This window comes from Neoarius graeffei, chromosome 4 (assembly GCF_027579695.1).
Source record: "Neoarius graeffei isolate fNeoGra1 chromosome 4, fNeoGra1.pri, whole genome shotgun sequence".
NCBI lineage: Eukaryota > Metazoa > Chordata > Actinopteri > Siluriformes > Ariidae > Neoarius > Neoarius graeffei.
In genome coordinates, this window is record NC_083572.1 from 57521102 (window position 1) to 57539846 (window position 18745).

Sequence of the window (18745 nt, forward strand, 5' to 3'; positions counted from 1 at the left end):
AATAGAGATGTCAATTCAGCAGTATTGCATTTACTGCATACATTTATGCTATAAATAGCTTGCTTTTAAAGGGATAAAGAACAGGATGATTTACTGAAGTGGTTTGATGATAAACAATGGATTCCTTCATATAATGTTTCCCTGGGTATTTGAATATGTATTTATAATCTCAAACAGTATCTCAGAAATATTAATGCTAAAAGTGCCTTTCTGCAACATAAAAGTGATTCTAACACTCCTTATTTATTTATTTATTTATTTATTTATTTATTTATTTTTTACGTGCACCCACAGGACTCCACGATCATGTCTGGCACATCAGTCTTCACAATGCTGTGCTGCGAGTTAAAATAGACCATGGACAGTGGACGCCTCTGGATGGGAACACAGCAGGATGAGACAGCCGCGTGAATGCCATTAGCCTTCAGCTGGCTGAACACTGTGGCATGGAATGAGGAAGCGATACCTGGTGAGCCAGCCAGGTGCTGCGGGCACTGGCCCATGCAATAGTTCATGTGATAGCCTTCAGGTGCAATGATCCAGTCCTGCCACTGTATGTCCTGGAACTTGATGTAGAAGTCCTTCTTGCAGCAGACACTGGCGTCATCACCGCAGCTGAGAGATCGCTTGCTCACTGTGTGCTTGGGGTCACCATCACGGAGCTGCACTTGTGCCACCAGGTAGGACCTCTGGGATGCATCAACACCACTCTGGCTGCATAGGTTTTGGCTTCCCACTTGGCAGTGCACTTCCAGCTGCAGGCGCTGTTGCCCAGCATCCAAGAAGGCCTGTAGAGTGCGGGTGATGAGAAATGTCTGCCAGCCACCCCTTGCTATCTCAATGCTGCGCTGGAGCAGGAGGGTGCGGTTGCCACTACTTGTGTCTGACAAGTACACCTGGGCAGAAACACGGCCGGCTGGAAGGGGACTGTTGGCTGGGTGCACATACACCCACAGGGAAGACTGGAGTACCTGGATGTTTCGACCTTGCTCCTGCAGAAACTGGAAGGACAAGACGGAGCTTTTACTGCTGGAATCCACATCATCTGAAAAAAAAAAGAGATTTCTTTGAGAAAAAGTACAAGCCCAATTTCAAAAAAGCTGGGATGCTGCATAAAACATAAATAAAAACAGAATACAATAATTTGCAAATCATGGAAACCTATATTTCGTTGAAAATAGTACAAAGACAACATATCAAATGTTAAAACTGGGAAATTTTTATTGTTTTTTGAAAAATATATGCTCATTTTAAATTTGATGTCAGCAACGCGTTTCAAAAAAAGTTAGGACAGGGGCATGTTTACCACTGTGTTGCATCACCTCTACTGTTAACAACACTCTGTAAATGTTTGGGAAATGAGGAGACCAATTGCTGCAGTTTTGAAAGATAAATGTTGTCCCATTCTTGCCTGACATACAACCCCGATTACAAAAAAGTTGGGACAAAGTACAAATTGTAAATAAAAACGGAATGCAATAATTTACAAATCTCAAAAACTGATATTGTATTCACAATAGAACATAGACAACATATCAAATGTCGAAAGTAAGACATTTTGAAATTTCATAGCAAATATTGGCTCATTTGAAATTTCATGACAGCAACACATCTCAAAAAAGTTGGGACAGGGGCAATAAGAGGCTGGAAAAGTTAAAGGTACAAAAAAGGAACAGCTGGAGGACCAAATTGCAACTCATTAGGTCAATTGGCAAAAGGTCATTAACATGACTGGGTATAAAAAGAGCATCTTGGAGTGGCAGCGGCTCTCAGAAGTAAAGATGGGAAGAGGATCACCAATCCCCCTAATTCTGTGCCAACAAATAGTGGAGCAATATCAGAAAGGAGTTCGACAGTGTAAAATTGCAAAGAGTTTGAACAAATCATCATCTACAGTGCATAATATCATCAAAAGATTCAGAGAATCTGGAAGAATCTCTGTGCGTAAGGGTCAAGGCCGGAAAACCATACTTGGTGCCCATGATCTTCGGGCCCTTAGATGGCACTGCATCACATACAGGCATGCTTCTGTATTGGAAATCACAAAATGGGCTCAGGAATATTTCCAGAGAATATTATCTGTGAACACAATTCACCGTGCCATCCGCCGTTGCCAGCTAAAACTCTATAGTTCAAAGAAGAAGCCGTATCTAAACATGATCCAGAAGCGCAGACGTCTCCTCTGGGCCAAGGCTCATTTAAAATGGACTGTGGCAAAGTGGAAAACTGTTCTGTGGTCAGACGAATCAAAATTTGAAGTTCTTTATGGAAATCAGGGACGCCGTGTCATTTGGACTAAAGAGGAGAAGGACGACCTAAGTTGTTATCAGCGCTCAGTTCAGAAGCCTGCATCTCTGATGGTATGGGGTTGCATTAGTGCGTGTGGCATGGGCAGCTTACACATCTGGAAAGACACCATCAATGCTGAAAGGTATATATATTTAATTTATGTATATATGTGTGTATATATACAGAGTCTACCTGTAATGTGCAATTTTTCCGAGCCTCTCAATAAGGCAATTTTTGTGTACTTTTTCACGGTAGATAATGCAAATAGCCCTCTGTATTTAATCTTTCGTTTGTCGAATTTTTATTTCAGTTTTATTTGTTATCTGTATGACATTTTCTTGCTACTGTAACATGTGAATTTCCCCGATGTGGGATGAATAAAGTGAATCTAATCTAATCTAATCTAATCTAATCTAATCTAATCTATCCAGGTTCTAGAGCAACATATGCTCCCATCCAGACGACGTCTCTTTCAGGGAAGACCTTGCATTTTCCAACATGACAATGCCAAACCACATACTGCATCAATTACAGCATCATGGCTGCGTAGAAGAAGGGTCCGGGTACTGAACTGGCCAGCCTGCAGTCCAGATCTTTCACCCATAGAAAACATTTGGCACATCATAAAATGGAAGATATGACAAAAAAGACCTAAGACAGTTGAGCAACTAGAATCCTACATTAGACAAGAATGGGTTAACATTCCTATCCCTTAACTTGAGCAACTTGTCTCCTCAGTCCCCAGACGTTTACAGACTGTTGTAAAGAGAAAAGGGGATGTCTCACAGTGGTAAACATGGCCTTGTCCCAACTTTTTTGAGATGTGTTGTTGTCATGAAATTTAAAATCACCTAATTTTTCTCTTTAAATGATACATTTTCTCAGTTTAAACATTTGATATGTTATCTATGTTCTATTCTGAATAAAATATGGAATTTTGAAACTTCCACATCATTGCATTCCTTTTTTATTTACAATTTGTACTTTGTGCCAACTTTTTTGGAATCGCGGTTGTACAATACAGTTTGGGGTCTCCTTTGTCATATTTTGCGCTTCATAATGCGCCAAATGTTTTAAATGGGAGACAGGTCTAGACTGCAGGCAGGCCAGTTTAGCACCCAGTTTTAATATGTGCAGAAAGCGGTTTGGCATTGTATTGCTGAAAGAAGGAAGGCCTTCCCTGAAAAAGATTTTGTCTGGATGGCAACATATTGCTCTGAAACATGTATATATCATTCAGCATTAATGATGCCTTCCCAGATGTACAATCTACCCATGTCTTGTGCACTAACGCACCCTCATACCGTCACAGACGCTGGCTTTTGAACTGTGCACTGATAACAAGCTGGATGGTCCCTCTCCTCTTTAGATTGGAGGACGTGGTGTCCATGATTTCTCAAAATAATTTCTATTTTTGATTCATCAGACCTCAGGACAATTTTCCACTTCACCTCAGTTCATCGTAAAAGAGCTCAGGCCCAGATAAGGTGGCGGTGTTTCTGGATATTGCTTATATATGGTTTTAACTTGCATTTGTGGATGCAGTAGTGTTGCCACCTGTCCCGGTTTTTCCTGATTGTCCCGGATTTTCATGGTCTGTCCCGGGAAAAAAAATAAAAATCCGGGACACTGAATGTCCCGGCTTTTTGTATATGATGGGCAAAATGTGTATTTCAACTTGCGAGCCAGCTGAGAACCAGTTTGCTTTTCCGTAGCTCGCCGTGCTAAGCGGAGGCACGTCATTACGTCGCTGAATACGTCATTACATCGCTGTATACGTCACTTACGTCGCTGTAAACATCAGTTACGGTGCTACGTTTACATAAACCTTGGCGCGAATATCAAAGCAAAAACAACACGGAAGAAGCAGCAGCAACAACAACAATAATAATAATAATAATGATGGATGACTTCGCGTTTGTACAGCTGCTGCTTCTCGTTGCTTAAAAATGGCGATCTTTCGTGGTCTTGTTATTGTTGTAGGTCTTAACAACTCTGCCCCCCCGCTGATGTAAGCGGTTCTTTCCTCTGGCCCAGCAGAGAGTTGGTGCTAGCCTGGAACCGGTTTTTCTGGCCCCAGAGCCAGTTCTTTGTCAGTGGAAACAGAAAACCCGGTTCCAAACTAAGCACTGGCCTCGAACCAGCCCTGGAACTGCTTTGGTGGAAAAGGGGCAATGGAGGATGCTTGGACTGATAAAAGAAACAGACTCTCTGTTGCAATGGTGAAGGCTGAGCTTCAAGTCAGGCTAAACTTTCAGTTGTCCTCAAGACATTCATTGAAAATCAGCCAGGACTCATAGCAGCAGCAAAGAAAAACACCAAATATAAATGGAAGATTAGGTAAGGTTTTGGTGAATTAAATGAAATCCAAATAGTCTTATCTGCCTACTCCTGTATGTACTGTATGTGCCCAGTTATATCAGTTACATGTCCTCCTATGTATTTGTTTAGCCAAGAGCAGCAAGCAGCAGAGGCACAGGCAAGCACAAGCAAAGCACACACCACACTCTAAGCAATCAGGTAAGCTGTTTGACACTACACCTTACATTGTTACATTCAGGTATTCTTAGACACAATGAAAAATTAGATTATTTATTTTTATTCCACATAAGCAAATAAACAGAACTTAATTATGTATTCCCCTTTTACCTGTGCCCACTACTGCCCCCAGGTGTCCACAACCAAAAACTGTTGGAAATAAACCAAAATAATGAAGACCTGCTATATTATGTAAAGCAATTAACTAAACAAATAACTAGCAAAAGCGTCATTTTTACTAATTAGAGCAATACAATTTCAGCGTAGAAGGGCGATTTTTGTCTTGGGTTAGATGTGCGAAGGGCGCCGTTGCTTACAAGCAAAAAGGTCGATTGGATGGTCGAAATGTCCAGGATTTTTGTCAGACACAGGTGGCAACCCTAGGATGCAGTAATGAACTGTTTTCACAGATGATGGTTTTCTGAAGTGTTCCTGAGCCCATACAGTGATTTCCACTACAGACACATGTCTGCTTTTAATGCAGTGTCACCTAAGTGCCTGAAGATCACAGGCATCCAATGTCAGTTTTCAGCCTTGTCTCTTGCATACAGAGATTTCTCCAGATTCTCAGAATCTTTTAATGATATTACGGTATGTACCGTAGATGATGTGATCCCCAAATTCTTTGCAGTTTTACATTGACAAACGTTATTCTTAAATTGTTGTACTGTTTGCCCACACAGTCTTTCACAGAGTGGTGAACCCTTCCCAATCTTTACTTCTGAGAGACTCAACCTCTCTGGGATGCTCTTTTTATATCCAATCATGTTACTGATCTGTTGCCAATTGACCAAATGAGGGTTTTTTTTAGCATTAGACAACTTTTTCAGTCTTTTGTTGCCCCGTCCCAATTTTTCTGAAATGTGTTGCTGACGTCAAATTCAAAATGAGCGTATATTTTTCAAAAAAATAAAATAAAATTTCTCAGTTTTAACATTTGATATGTTGTCTTTGTACTATTTTCAGTGAAATATAGGGTTTCCACCTGGCGACTTGTCCAGGGTGTACCCCGCCTTTCGCCCGTTGTCAGCTGGGATAGGCTCCAGCTTGCCTACGACCCTGTAGAACAGGATAAAGCGGCTAGAGATAATGAGATGAGATGAGATATAGGGTTTCCATGATTTGCAAATCTTCACATTCTGTTTTTATTTATGTTTTACAGTGTCCCAACTTTTTTGGAATTGGGGTTGTAAGAGAAACAGATACAAGAGTAAAAGGGCAAGAAATGGATGGACCTTTAATAGAAATGTGGAAGGGAGAAAGTGTAAAAGCTTTGAGTTGAATAAGAGAAATAGGCAGTAATGGCTATGTTTATTTTGTTTATATATTATTTTTGACACAACTACAGAAGGAAATCACCAGCATGAATATTTACAGCATTTTTTTTCTCCTTCAAAACTAGGTTACATGAACACCACACATTTAAGCAGAAGGCAATTCAACACTAGAGATGTTGCTCTTTAGTGTAGACTTGTCTGTTATTTTTCACACATGTAACCTGTTTTCATTAACCTACACCTTAAGTTATCTTAAAAGTCACAATTAGGAATTTATCAAGTAAGTTGTGCAATGTAAATGTAGTATCACATTCATGGTACTATGTGGATCACAGTTGATAATTGTTAAAGCTGACACGTAAATAGCAGGTGCTTAGAGTCCATCATTGTACACTCTTAAAAACAAAGGCTGTCCCTCTGGAGTAAATCTTAAATGGGCTTAGAGGGTTTGTGTGGAAACCTACAGCTGAGGGTTTCTCTAAATAGGAATTCTTAACTATCTGTATTAAGAAAAGGTATCAAATGTCAGACGATTCCACCTCCATGAGCTAATACATCCACAATCTATAAGCCTAATATTATTAGGAGACAATGTCAAAACATAGACTTCCTTTACTGATAATAAGCTATATGTAATTATATCCCTCATCAAAAAAATTCCTGTGCAAGGATTGGCCAAGGATAGCTTGCGTGACATAAAATAGTTCCACCATTGATTAAACAATGTATCTCGTGATGTTAAAAAAAAATGAATATGGTGTGAGTCAGTCATGGTATATCCTGGATATACCATGAACACAATTCATAGTCACAATTTCAAGCTTTATGGCCAACTCGAGTCACAGCTGTGGCTCTGAGAGCATTTCTGTGTGTGTAGATCTACATATCATCAGGCCTGGCGCCATGGGGGGGCGAAAGGGGGCGTCGCCCCCTCGTGGCTACAGCCCCGCCCCCTCAACGGAGACTCAGATCACTTAATTGTTTTCTTATGAAAATATAATGTATTATAGACCTATTAATAATTTGCATTTTCAAATACGAAATATTAAGTGGTTGCGCATTGCACAAAAATACATTTCACATAAATCACTACTAAAACTGGCACGGTAGAACAAATCTGATTGGTTGTTATGATTCTTACGTTGCAATCGTAGAATTCAACTGTATTAAGGTAGGACTATTTCAAAAAGCCTGAATTTAATATTAACCCTGTTTTAGACATATGTATCAATCCTAACTACTGGGGACTAGTTATTGTGGGTGTACTGTGTGTGAAATGCTGCCGTGCACACACAGACCTGTGATAAGGACAAGGGGAGGGGTCGCGCGGGCGGGGGTTTTACATGTAGTCTACACTTACAAGTGCACTGTCTCTGCAATATCCTGTAATATGCAGTCAGTTTACGGGAGTAGTCTTTCCCCCTCCGAATTAAACGAATTCAATCACAATATTGTGAATCCATTTTCTTTCTATAGGCTAAGTTTATCTCCGTTTATGTTGGTGTATGTGTTCATATATGGTCCGCTTTGTGCGCAAATAGCGTAAGAATATGTGTCGTTGACGTCACCCCCCATGCAGAGGGGGTGAAAATTCATCACTTCAGAGTGTTTAGTCCCCTACACGCCTAAACTGGGATCGTGGATTAAGTGGTTAGCGTTGACTCAGTGTGAGTCAGGAAGGCTATTACTGGTGCAGCCGCAGGGTCTGTTGATTTTTTTAAATTATGATTTTGGCCGCCGAGCCAAGCACCTTAGACTTGCATTGACGTTTTGTTTTCATGCCGCGGAGCTATTTGTATGTATTTTAAATGTAAAGGACTTGCCTGTAGGTTTGTGTGTGTTGTTTTATGTTTGGCATCTTTCCGGTTGTACCGCGTGTCTGTGAGAAAATCGGAGGGGAGGGTTAACAGGTGGGCACGGGTGCTTATAAAGCGCAACTGCCCTGGTAATATGCCACATGATTTTCCCGTAAGCAACCTTCGGGGCCGTGGTTTTGTGGTTGGCGCAGTTAATTGTTTGAAACACGTTGTCAGACCGCCATCACTACTACACACTATATGGAAAATATTTGCCCCCTTGCGATTTCTAATTGCCCCCTTAGTAAACTGTTCCTGGCGCCGGGCCTGCATATCATAATCATGCCTAGCGAGGCAGAGTTGGACCTCTAATATTATTTTTTCAGATTTATTTCTAATACTTTGTAGTTAACACTTCTAGTTTGGAATTTTTTGATGAAGGATATAAATCTAATATACCATGCACCGAGTCAAGTTAAAGTCCCTCTCATGCCAGAATCTGGTCTTCCCAGGCAGTCTCCTGTCCCAGTACTAACCAACTCTTAAAGGCATACGGGTGCGGCACCGATTTCCGTTTCGATAGCCCTCAGCCTCTCACCTATACAGCTAGGGTTACAGTAGGGGGCTAGTCCTCTGGTAACCACGAGAGTTTGACTTCCCCACTCACATCTGTATTGCAGTGTGCCTTGCCAGATGGCAGTAGTTACCATTTTTATGATGGTCTTTGGGTATGACCCGACTGCGAGTAGAACTCACACTCTTCCAGTCGAGAGGCAGACACGCTAACCACTAGGCCAAGCTGCAGTACCATGCACTGAGAGGCACCAGTAATTATGGATTCTCTTCGGTGACTGGCATAGGACTGTTTTCTTCAGGGTTGCGCCCCTCACAAAATAGTACTATGCCAGTCACCTCAGAGAATTCATAATTTCAACCAGAGCCTCTCAGTGCATGGTATATTTGATTAATGTTATGCCAACTACCCTATACACATTTGTGCACTCATTTATCTATTTTTAGGAACTATACAAAAGGGTGGCATGGTGGTGTAGTGGTTAGCATTGTTGCCTCACAGCAAGAAGGTCCTGAGTTCTAACCCAGTGGCCAGCGAGGGCCTTTCGGTATGGAGTTTGCATGTTTTCCCCGTGTCTGCATGGGTGTGCTCCGGTTTCCCCTACAGTCCAAAGACATGCAGGTTGGGCTAATTGGTGGCTCTAAATTGACCGTGAGTATGAATGGTTGTTTGTCTCTGTGTGAGCCCTGAGATAATCTAGTGACTTGTCCAGGGTGTACCCCGCCTCTTGCCCATAGTCAGCTGGGATAGGTTCCAGCTTGCCTGTGACCCTGCAGAACAGGATAAGCAGCTAAAGATAATAGATAGATGGATGGATGGATGGATGGATGGATGGATGGAACTATACAAAAAAAGCAACAAGGGCTCGTGGAAGCATGTTTATGGGTTAATTTTGTGAAACTTATAGCTCCTTTAAGAAAAACAAAAGTGTCTAGCTGCGTCTGAAAGCACATACTGATGCACTAAATACACTGTAAAAAGTGCTGCATGCAGTTGTTCATTCAATCTATTAACTACCATTGAACACATTGTAAAGTTATTGATTTGATTGTGAAACTCTTTCTTTTTGCATTTTGAGCACGGGCGATTGCTCTAAGACAACGAGGGAGGCTCAGCCTCCTCTAAAAATAACGAACATCAAATCATAGAAATATATGTGCTCAACCCAACTACAGTGCGAAATCATTCCGTTATAACTTTCCCCAGTTCGCCTAATGTGTGCGTGAGTTTTTCCCCCTCGTGACAGCGCGATGCAGCCCAGACTCAGTGCACTTCAATGGCATTGGGAGCTATGCGCTTTCAATCTCAAAATGCAAGACGATTATTGGACAAATACTGCGAAAATGCCCGCCCACGGAGTCTCACGGACTCCCAGCCTCAGTGGACTTCAATGGCATTTGGGAGCTATGCGCTTTTCAATATCAAAATGCAAGACGGTTATTGGACAAATACTGCGAAAACGCCCGCCCACGGACTCCCAGCCTCACATGGGAGGGATATGGCAAAGCTTTCTGCGAGGAGACTGGTGATTGGTGAAAGCGGCCGGATATTTTCTTTGATTGACAGCTCGTTTCAACTATAGACAGGCAGCGGTGAATCTCAGTTCAGTCCCATGCGGAATTGGAAGTGCTGTGGTGTATTGTAGGAGATCAGCTTACATTTCGATTTCATTCATTACATACGGTTTCTACCAGCTTTTTTAGTTTGTATATATTTTCATTGTAAATAAAGTGTAAATATAGTGTTGTCAAGTTTGTTATCTTGGTTCCAGAAATGTCGTTTATTTGAGTGACTGAACTTGAACTTGAGGGGGCTAGTCAGCTAGCAAGAAAGCTGCGCATGGATGCCAAGCATTGCTGATTTGATTTTGGCGAAGCCATTTGCCAGTCTTCCTTTCGAGGAAAAAATTAAAATTAAAGAGCAGGGTAGACCAACGCCTCAAATTGACTTGGTGAAAAAGGTAGGGAATAATACTCGTTCCTTTCAGCTCTCCCGGTATGCGAAAGTGAATTGGCTAACAGCAAGTGACCCACATCAACAACAGTAAATAGGCTACTTTAGTAATATGTCATGGATGGACCAAAAATATAGAATCTATTTAAAATGTTTATGCTGAGTATATTATATTGGGGCGGCACGGTGGTGTAGTGGTTAGCGCTGTCGCCTCACAGCAAGAAGGTCCTGGGTTCGAGCCCCGGGGCCGGCGAGGGCCCTTCTGTGCGGAGTTTGCATGTTTTCCCCGTGTCCGCGTGGGTTTCCTCCGGGTGCTCCGGTTTCCCCCACAGTCCAAAGACATGCAGGTTAGGTTAACTGGTGACTCTAAATTGACCGTAGGTGTGAATGTGAGTGTGAATGGTTGTCTGTGTCTATGTGTCAGCCCTGTGATGACCTGGCGACTTGTCCAGGGTGTACCCCGCCTCTCGCCCGTAGTCAGCTGGGATAGGCTCCAGCTTGCCTGCGACCCTGTAGAAGGATAAAGCGGCTAGAGATAATGAGATGAGATGAGATATTATATTGGAATATATATTTATCTGGATATGAATTAAACACAGCTACAATTTTGAAAACATTTTTAAACAAAAACACAGCCGAGAACATTTCACACTACAGACCTGGATTAAAAGTGAATGGTTATCAAAATTGTCAATAAAACATTTCTCAGTCAAAATAAGTAAAATATAGGGAAAGTGTCACTGAATGCTGAGGTTCCTGACAAAGAGCTGCTTTCAATAATGATCACTTTTTAAACAACATGCCACAATTTTAAAATATAAAATGTTAAAATATGCCCCCCCCCAACACCACCATCATGTATATTGGACAGTAGGCTAATGGGCCAAAAGAACCTGTTATTTCACAGTTTGTGACCCTGCCAACAATCAGCCAGATCAGAGGCAAGAGTATGGGCAAAATTGATGTGTTCTTTCTTTTAAAATCTGGAAATATCATAACCGACCAGCCTCCCCTGTTTGAAAGACTACCAGCCGCCACTGATTTTGAGGTATCAATTTTGATTTATACGGAACTAAATATACTAACAAAGGACACAGAACAAAGTTTTTGGTTCCTCTCAAAACATACTGTTAAAAAAAAAGATCAGCATGTAATATTTTTATTTTGAGTCAAACGTGAGTTGCACATGCGCACTGCACAAGTGCACGTGAAGAAGTGGAGAGTATCAGAGCTCCGTTTCAGCGGGAAGGAGGAACGATTAGCATCGTACTTGGATTGCATCGAAGAATAAATGTAAGTAAGAAAGCAGATGCAGGTATTTCTTAATATATAATTTTATAAATAGTAAAGAATAGCCTAATTTCAGCTGGCTAACAAGCCACTGCCAAAGCTAGAGCCTTATTGGAACTGGTGGTCTACCGCCTCGGCTAAGTTTCTGTACAAACCACTCTTGTTTGTATTCCAATTTTCGTCGTGTTAAATGTGGTGTAATTTCTGAACTTCGAGATATTTTATGAGAGATGCAATTCTGTGCACATTGTGGGGGATGTGGGTGGAATTACTCAAGGTAATAAGAAGTGTATTCATGTTTCCCTGGGTTACATCCTGAACTTGACTAGCTCATCACGTTTTATACACTCCATTAGCAATTTCTTCATTCTGTGTGTTTATCTAATTATGCTTGTGAAATCCCAGTTTGTTTTACATGTATTACAAATTTAGAATGTTTTGTTCATGCACTCTATTCGTATGGGTGCGATTGGTTTCCGAGTGTTCGCTGTGCTGGCTTGTACGTTGCAGTCACGTTTCTCTCCTGTTTTAAAGTAAAGATACCGCAGCATGAAAGCCTTATGTTGTCTCCTTGCTTCCTGAGAACCGTTATATGTAGGCTATATGACTGGTGTTCACTTTGGGTTCGCGCTCTCACGACAGAGACTGCCAATGGCCTCTGACAGAGCCATACTGGATACAGTTTTTACTTTGTCACTATGCTTTCAATTAATCTGTGCCATGGATTCAATCTTGACCTGATGCACATTGTAAAAGCACTGTTTGTGGCAGAGCTGGGAATTGAGAAGCTAGACTAGCCTACACATTGCATAGTAACCCTTTTGACTGTCCCTGCAGGATGCTGATGTCAGAAGAGAGTGTGTCCTCAAAGCTCTCATCATCTACGTGGGAGAACGTGTTGAGGACCTAATAAAAGAATACATGGTATGTCCAGATCTATTCTGTTTCAATGATGAGATGCAACTTGATTAATCCTGGGGGAACAGGACAGCTCTGCCATTGAATGTAGGGATTAATCAGGTGTGCCAGACTGCAGTTGCTCGCTTACACATTTTGTATATTTTACCTCAGGTGTCCCAGAAAGATCAAGCCAAGCAAGAGCTGAAGAGTACCATCATGGCGGTCTTCATCTTCAGAGAGAACTCAAGCCTTCTACAACAGCCCCAAGACATCGGGATCATCATTGATGGTGTGGAGGTCCTCAATGAGTTGCCTTCTGTCACAGTTGGAGTTGTAATGCTCTTTGGACTTTGCTATGCTCTTAACATGGAATATCCACAGGGATTCAGGTTCACCTTTGAGGCCCTTCAGAAGATCCTGATGGAGCTTGGTTCAAACAAGATGACCTCCAAGATTCGTAAACTCAATGGAGAACTCAACACTGCACAGTAGTGTATATTGGCATGCATGCATTTGTGTGAGCGCGGCATGCATGTACAGGTGCATGCAGGTGTGTGACCTTGTGTATGTACATTGAGGTAGTCTGTAGTTGCCGCAGCCTTCTATCCAGCATTTAAGAAGTAGACAACCTCAGCGGCACTTTGTTGCACCTAGTCATGGGGTGCTGTCGCCATTTAAGGCTGTTATGTTGGGTTTTGAGTGTTTTGAATATGATCTTTAGAGGGACAACACTGCTTCAAGAAAGAAATGTTTCATTTAATTACAGTTCAGATGAGATAAGCCTGTGACCATGGGCGCCGCCAGGGGGGGAAAGGTTAGAACAATTCTAGGGGCCCAGCACTGCCATGGGGCCCTTTAAAGGGCTGATAATATGCTTTTAATGATTTTAATAAGACTTTTGAAATAACAACAATGCAATATTCCATCTGGTAAAATGAGCTAATTGAACAAGGTTGTCTATTTCTTGAGTTCTTCAACATATTGTCATTTAACCCTCCCCCTTTTGCGAAATGGTACGGTCCAGTTCTGGTAGAAGCGCGATGCGTTAAATCTGTGTGCTGATCAGTGCAACGCTACTTGCTGCTGTGTCGCGGTGCAGCAGCCAGCCAGCCAGCAGTGGAGTGCGTACAGTCTATGATCGCTAAATATGAAGAGTGGCTGTCAAAAACGTAAAGAAAGGCAGCTGAAAGCTGAGAGGGACCGGAGAGGCAGGCAACTGGTCACTCAGTTTTTCCCAAAGAAAGGTAGCTATCGCTCACATGTGTGTTCAAAACATTAGTGAATGGTAAATGAACAGTATGAACGTGGTTGGATTAGCCTATCAAGAGAACACTTTTACAGTTTGTACAGTGACATTTTTTCCATTTTAATAACTGAACTGACTTGTGTGATAAACAAGATGAAATATTACGTTATGCTGGTGCTAATAACTAGTGCTAATAACCAGTTTCATAACTAATGGGGTGCCCTAAATATGCACAGATTCAGCCTCAGGGGGGCCTCCGCCCTACCAAACCACTGAACCCCCCTTTGGAGAAGGAGGTAAGCAGCAATACAACCCATAAATGCTTTAGGATTGAAGTTTTTAATGAGCGAGCGCCATATACAGTTTGCTAGATTAAAGCGTTGCTAATAGTTTGCTAGATTAAAGTGTTGCTTAGCAGTCACATCACACATTTCACTACCAATTGTCCTAGCACAAGAAGGCATGTGGCAAAATCTTGAATTTTCATTTGTGATTGTAAATGCACCAGAATTAGTCACTGACCAGTTTTCATCTAGTCCCTGGTAGGTTAATACATAAAATGTAATAACAAAGTCACAAACTCAAGGTCCATGGGCTATCAAAAGTCAAATAATGACAATAGTGCAATTGTGACGAGGGTGGGCAAAGTTGGGGGGCCCAAAATTCTAATCTTTCATGGGGCCCAAAATTTCTGGCGGCACCCCTGCCTGTGACCCTTTACCTTGTGTGTTTGTCCTAGTTCATTTGCTTGGTAGGCCATCTCTTTTCTATTTGTCTTACATCTCTCGCAAGCGGCAACACACTGACATGTTTCATTTCAGTCTGTCTGAACACGCTGCTACGTTATGTTCCTTTTTCACTCTGAGGAATAAAGGAGTTTAAAAAAAAAAAACTGTTGGCCAAGTGTCTTGTCTAGTGTTTTGTTGAGTTTAAGATGGGAATTGCAAATTATTTTTGATGTAAAATCAAATGAAATGTAAAAAATGTGATTTGACTATATGTAAATGCAAATGTCAATGCAAACATATTAATTAATGTTAATTTGGTGCAATGTGAAAACATTAGATTGGTTCAATGTCAATATATTAGTTTGGTTCAGCAACTGAAATGCAAAGAAATTCATTTGGCTCAAGGAGAACAATTAAGTTTGGGTCAAGTGCAGTCATATCGTTTACGTCAACGTAAAAGAATCAGGTCGTAACAAGTGACTCAATTTAGATTCTGTGAAGTCAAATATTTTAGATGTGACAAATGGACATTTTTTTTTTTAAATTTGAGTAAGGGTATACTTTTTACAGTGTAGTATTGGTTTTCGTATTAGTAGCTTCTAATATTATGCTGGTTTCTAAAGTAGGCTTTGATCCTAAACTAAGCTGCTTACCCATGTTTGCAAAGCTGACGATCTCGTACGCCTGGTCTGTGTGCTGTGCGCTCGCCAGGTTGCTGTCCAGCTCCACGGTGCCATCCGCTCGGACGCGTCCCGCATGCAGTTTGCGCAGAGCAGTGGAGAGCGCGGCGCGCGGCAGCGGCTGCGTCATGTTGGGTCTCTCCCGCAGGTGAAGTTTGCTCAGAATCTGCTTTTTGGCCAGTTCTATGAGGAACTGCTCCTCCGAGCCTTTGTCCATGTGCTGAACGCCGCATGTCGTGCAGCCAGTCACCGCTCCTAAGCCTTTGGGCACCAGTGCGCTCAGGAGCAAGAGCCAAGTGAGAACAACGCCGCGCCATCCATCACCACACAGGCATGCCCACACAGCGGGGTGGCACAAGGAGATCGGTTCTGAAGCTGAGCACATTTTAGAGTCTTTTTGTCTTCAGGTCCTTCAGCAGTCACAAGGATGGGGCTTGTTGCGCTGATGCTGAGAGGTGATGTGATGCGCGCTTTGTGCCAGAGGCAGAACAAAAACTGGGGTAATCCACCAAAAGTTATGACACATCCGGTGAGCGCACCAATGGATGAGTTGGGACGCTCTAATGTGCGCGCAGGCGGGGGGGGGCACGAACAAAAGTTACTAAACTGTCTATGAGTACAAGAGCGCAAAGAGAAAGGATACAGAAGGTGCCATATAGCCACACTCGAAAGGCCAAAGGCTGGGCTTTAGCACATCACACACACACACACAGAGAGATAAGTCCAGAGCTCATGATCTTTGTCCCAGTGACCTCCATCCTGCAACACATCCAAACCAAACAGTCAGCTTCAGGAAAGCATGCGGAAGCACGTGTTGTAAATATCATGCAATCGGCTGTTCACCTCCATGGGAAGAAATAGACCTAATCTAACTGTTTTCAGGGTCGGGGAATGGAAGCAACTCTTTTTTCATATGGATTGTTTGGTGCTGAAACTGTGACTTGAACACTATCAATGAAAAGCACTATCCACCTTATAATAAACCTGGAGCGAGAATAAAGTGCTGCACGGTTATAGTAGAGGAAGTATATCGTGTTGTTCTGTCTGAAAAGGTTCAATAAACGGATGGGCACTTTCAAATCTACAGTAATATTTGTCTGATTTTGCAGAAAGGTGAGTCGCCGCCTAGCAGTGGGACCTTGGAGGTGCAACAAATCCAGGACACCAGAGCCACCAGCTGCAGTCAGGGGTTTTTACCTTTGTACGTTCTAAAAATCCAATTCGATGGATATCCAGAATAAACTCAGTCACGATATCTCAATAGTCAATCAATAAAATACACGAGACATTTTAGATGTTACACTGAAGCTGATCAGAGAGACAGAGTAACACATTCATGTCAATAGATTGGTTGTACCTCCATCCCCACCCCAAAATAATCCAGACTAAAACATTGTAACGGTTTACGTACAACGAACCAAAAGCCTTTGTGTACCTGCAGGATGTTATGAGATGAAGCAAACAAACATTTTTTTCAAGAAAAGTGCACAAAAATACATCAAGGACCTCTGTTGTACAAACCCCACACTTTGCTTCATCAGAACTCCATAGTTGTAAGAATTTTAACCTTAGAGACCATATCTCATCTCATCTCATTATCTCTAGCCGCTTTATCCTGTTCTACAGGGTCGCAGGCAAGCTGGAGCCTATCCCAGCTGACTACGGGCGAAAGGCGGGGTACACCCTGGACAAGTCGCCAGGTCATCACAGGGCTGACACATAGACACAGACAACCATTCACACTCACATTCACACCTACGGTCAATTTAGAGTCACCAGTTAACCTAACCTGCATGTCTTTGGACTGTGGGGGAAACCGGAGCACCCGGAGGAAACCCACGCGGACACGGGGAGAACATGCAAACTCCACACAGAAAGGCCCTCGCCGGCCACGAGGCTCGAACCTGGACCTTCTTGCTGTGAGGCGACAGCGCTAACCACTACACCACCGTGCCGCCCTTCATTTTATATTTATGTACCTTAAATTGTTATATCCACATTTCCCAGTGAAAAATACATATTAAAGGTGCAAAAGATAAAAATATCACCTCATTGTCATGGAAAGCTACAGTTTAATCGTATTTTTTTTTCTGAGAGTGTACATTCTCCTAGTAGTCTATTTTTTGAACTTTACACAAACATTTGAATCATGCAGTCATGCAACAGTGAGTTAATCTGTACCTTGGACAGAACAAGAGCAGATCTGGATTTTACAGGTGGCCTCATATGCATGCTGTTGACTGTGGAGCAAAGGTCACAAGAACCTTCCAACTAAAAGTACTATTAGCCTTTAAATATATCTGTGGACGTTAATCATCTGGATGATGTCTAGGTTATGATGTCACTTTAATTACAGTTTATTCATGTGAACAAGTGATTGTACTGTTAATGCTATCACAGTGTACTTACAGTAGATATGAGCGAAATTGGATCAGCTGATTATACTTTCCATTATTTTACTTTTGAAGGATATGTATGGGCTTATGATAAGGTACTGATAATGATATAAAATTTGACTTAAAAAAAAGGTATAATCAATCAAATTAAATCAAGTATATTTTTCTGATAGCTTGGTATTGAGTAGACTACTCACAACCCTATTAATATGTTGAAGACTCACTACTGTTTACTTTTTGTTGTGAAACAGAGTTGAACTTACGAAGAGCTCCTTTAGTAGGCGATAGAGTGAATTAGGTGTGAAAACAATGCAAAATCATGGGAAACTATGAAGTCTAAGAAGGCCTTCCAAGGTAGAAGTTTGTGAACTCTAGAGAAGAGCAACCAGATGGTGTCAACAAGATGCCTCTGCATCTGCCTTATGGAATACACTGCAAGTTCAGTTCTGAAGTACAAGCATCAAAACCTTGACAATATTGTATGTTTTTGGGGGGAAGAATCTACAGAAAGATGATATTATTATAAACACAATACTGAGACAAAGGATATATGCCATGTTCTCATCTCATCTCATTATCTGTAGCTGCTTTATCCTGTTCTACAGGGTCGCAGGCAAGCTGGAGCCTATCCCAGCTGACTACGGGCGAAAGGCGGGGTACACCCTGGACAAGTCACCAGGTCATCACAGTATATGCCATGTTTCTCTGTATAAAACAAGTTAATTATATTTATTTAAAAAAATAAATTAAAAAACAAACAGAAGAATTGAACATATCCAAGCATTCACCACAGACGATGTATATATAGGAAAATATCTTGTAGTCCACTAACAGTTTTACAATGTCTGTAAAAACCTGATACACCACAAGATGGAGCTACACAAAAGCACAGAGAGGTTAAGGTCAAAATTAAATCAACAATACACAGAAAACAAAGCCCTTTAGAGTGCTTTTACACCTATTAGTCAATTTTCAGAGAGCAAATCAGAGTAAAATCAGTACTTTTGGTTCAGTTTGACATTGCATACTATTAACATATAATGTACATCCATCCATCCATCCATCTATTATCTGTAGC

General features: G+C 41.7%; 1 protein-coding gene across 1 annotated transcript; it reads right to left on the minus strand.

Moving 5' to 3' along the window:
- Positions 1-278: 278 nt before the first annotated feature.
- LOC132884415 (inhibin beta B chain) lies at positions 279-15656 on the minus strand. The gene is made up of 2 exons (XM_060918262.1): positions 15245-15656; positions 279-1045 (listed from the first exon to the last, which is right to left on the minus strand). Exons 1-2 carry the CDS (start codon positions 15654-15656, stop codon positions 279-281), a joined length of 1179 nt encoding a protein of 392 aa, XP_060774245.1.
- Between the last annotated feature and the right edge of the window lie 3089 nt (positions 15657-18745).

Excerpts from the sequence above, each read along its gene's own strand:
- LOC132884415 (XM_060918262.1), bottom strand. The coding sequence starts at position 15,656 with ATGTGCTCAGCTTCAGAACCGATCTCCTTGTGCCACCCCGCTGTGTGG. Across the intron at positions 1,046-15,244 it reads CGTCAGCTTTGCAAACATGG|ATGATGTGGATTCCAGCAGT; the intron begins GTAAGCAGCTTA and ends TTTTTTTTTCAG.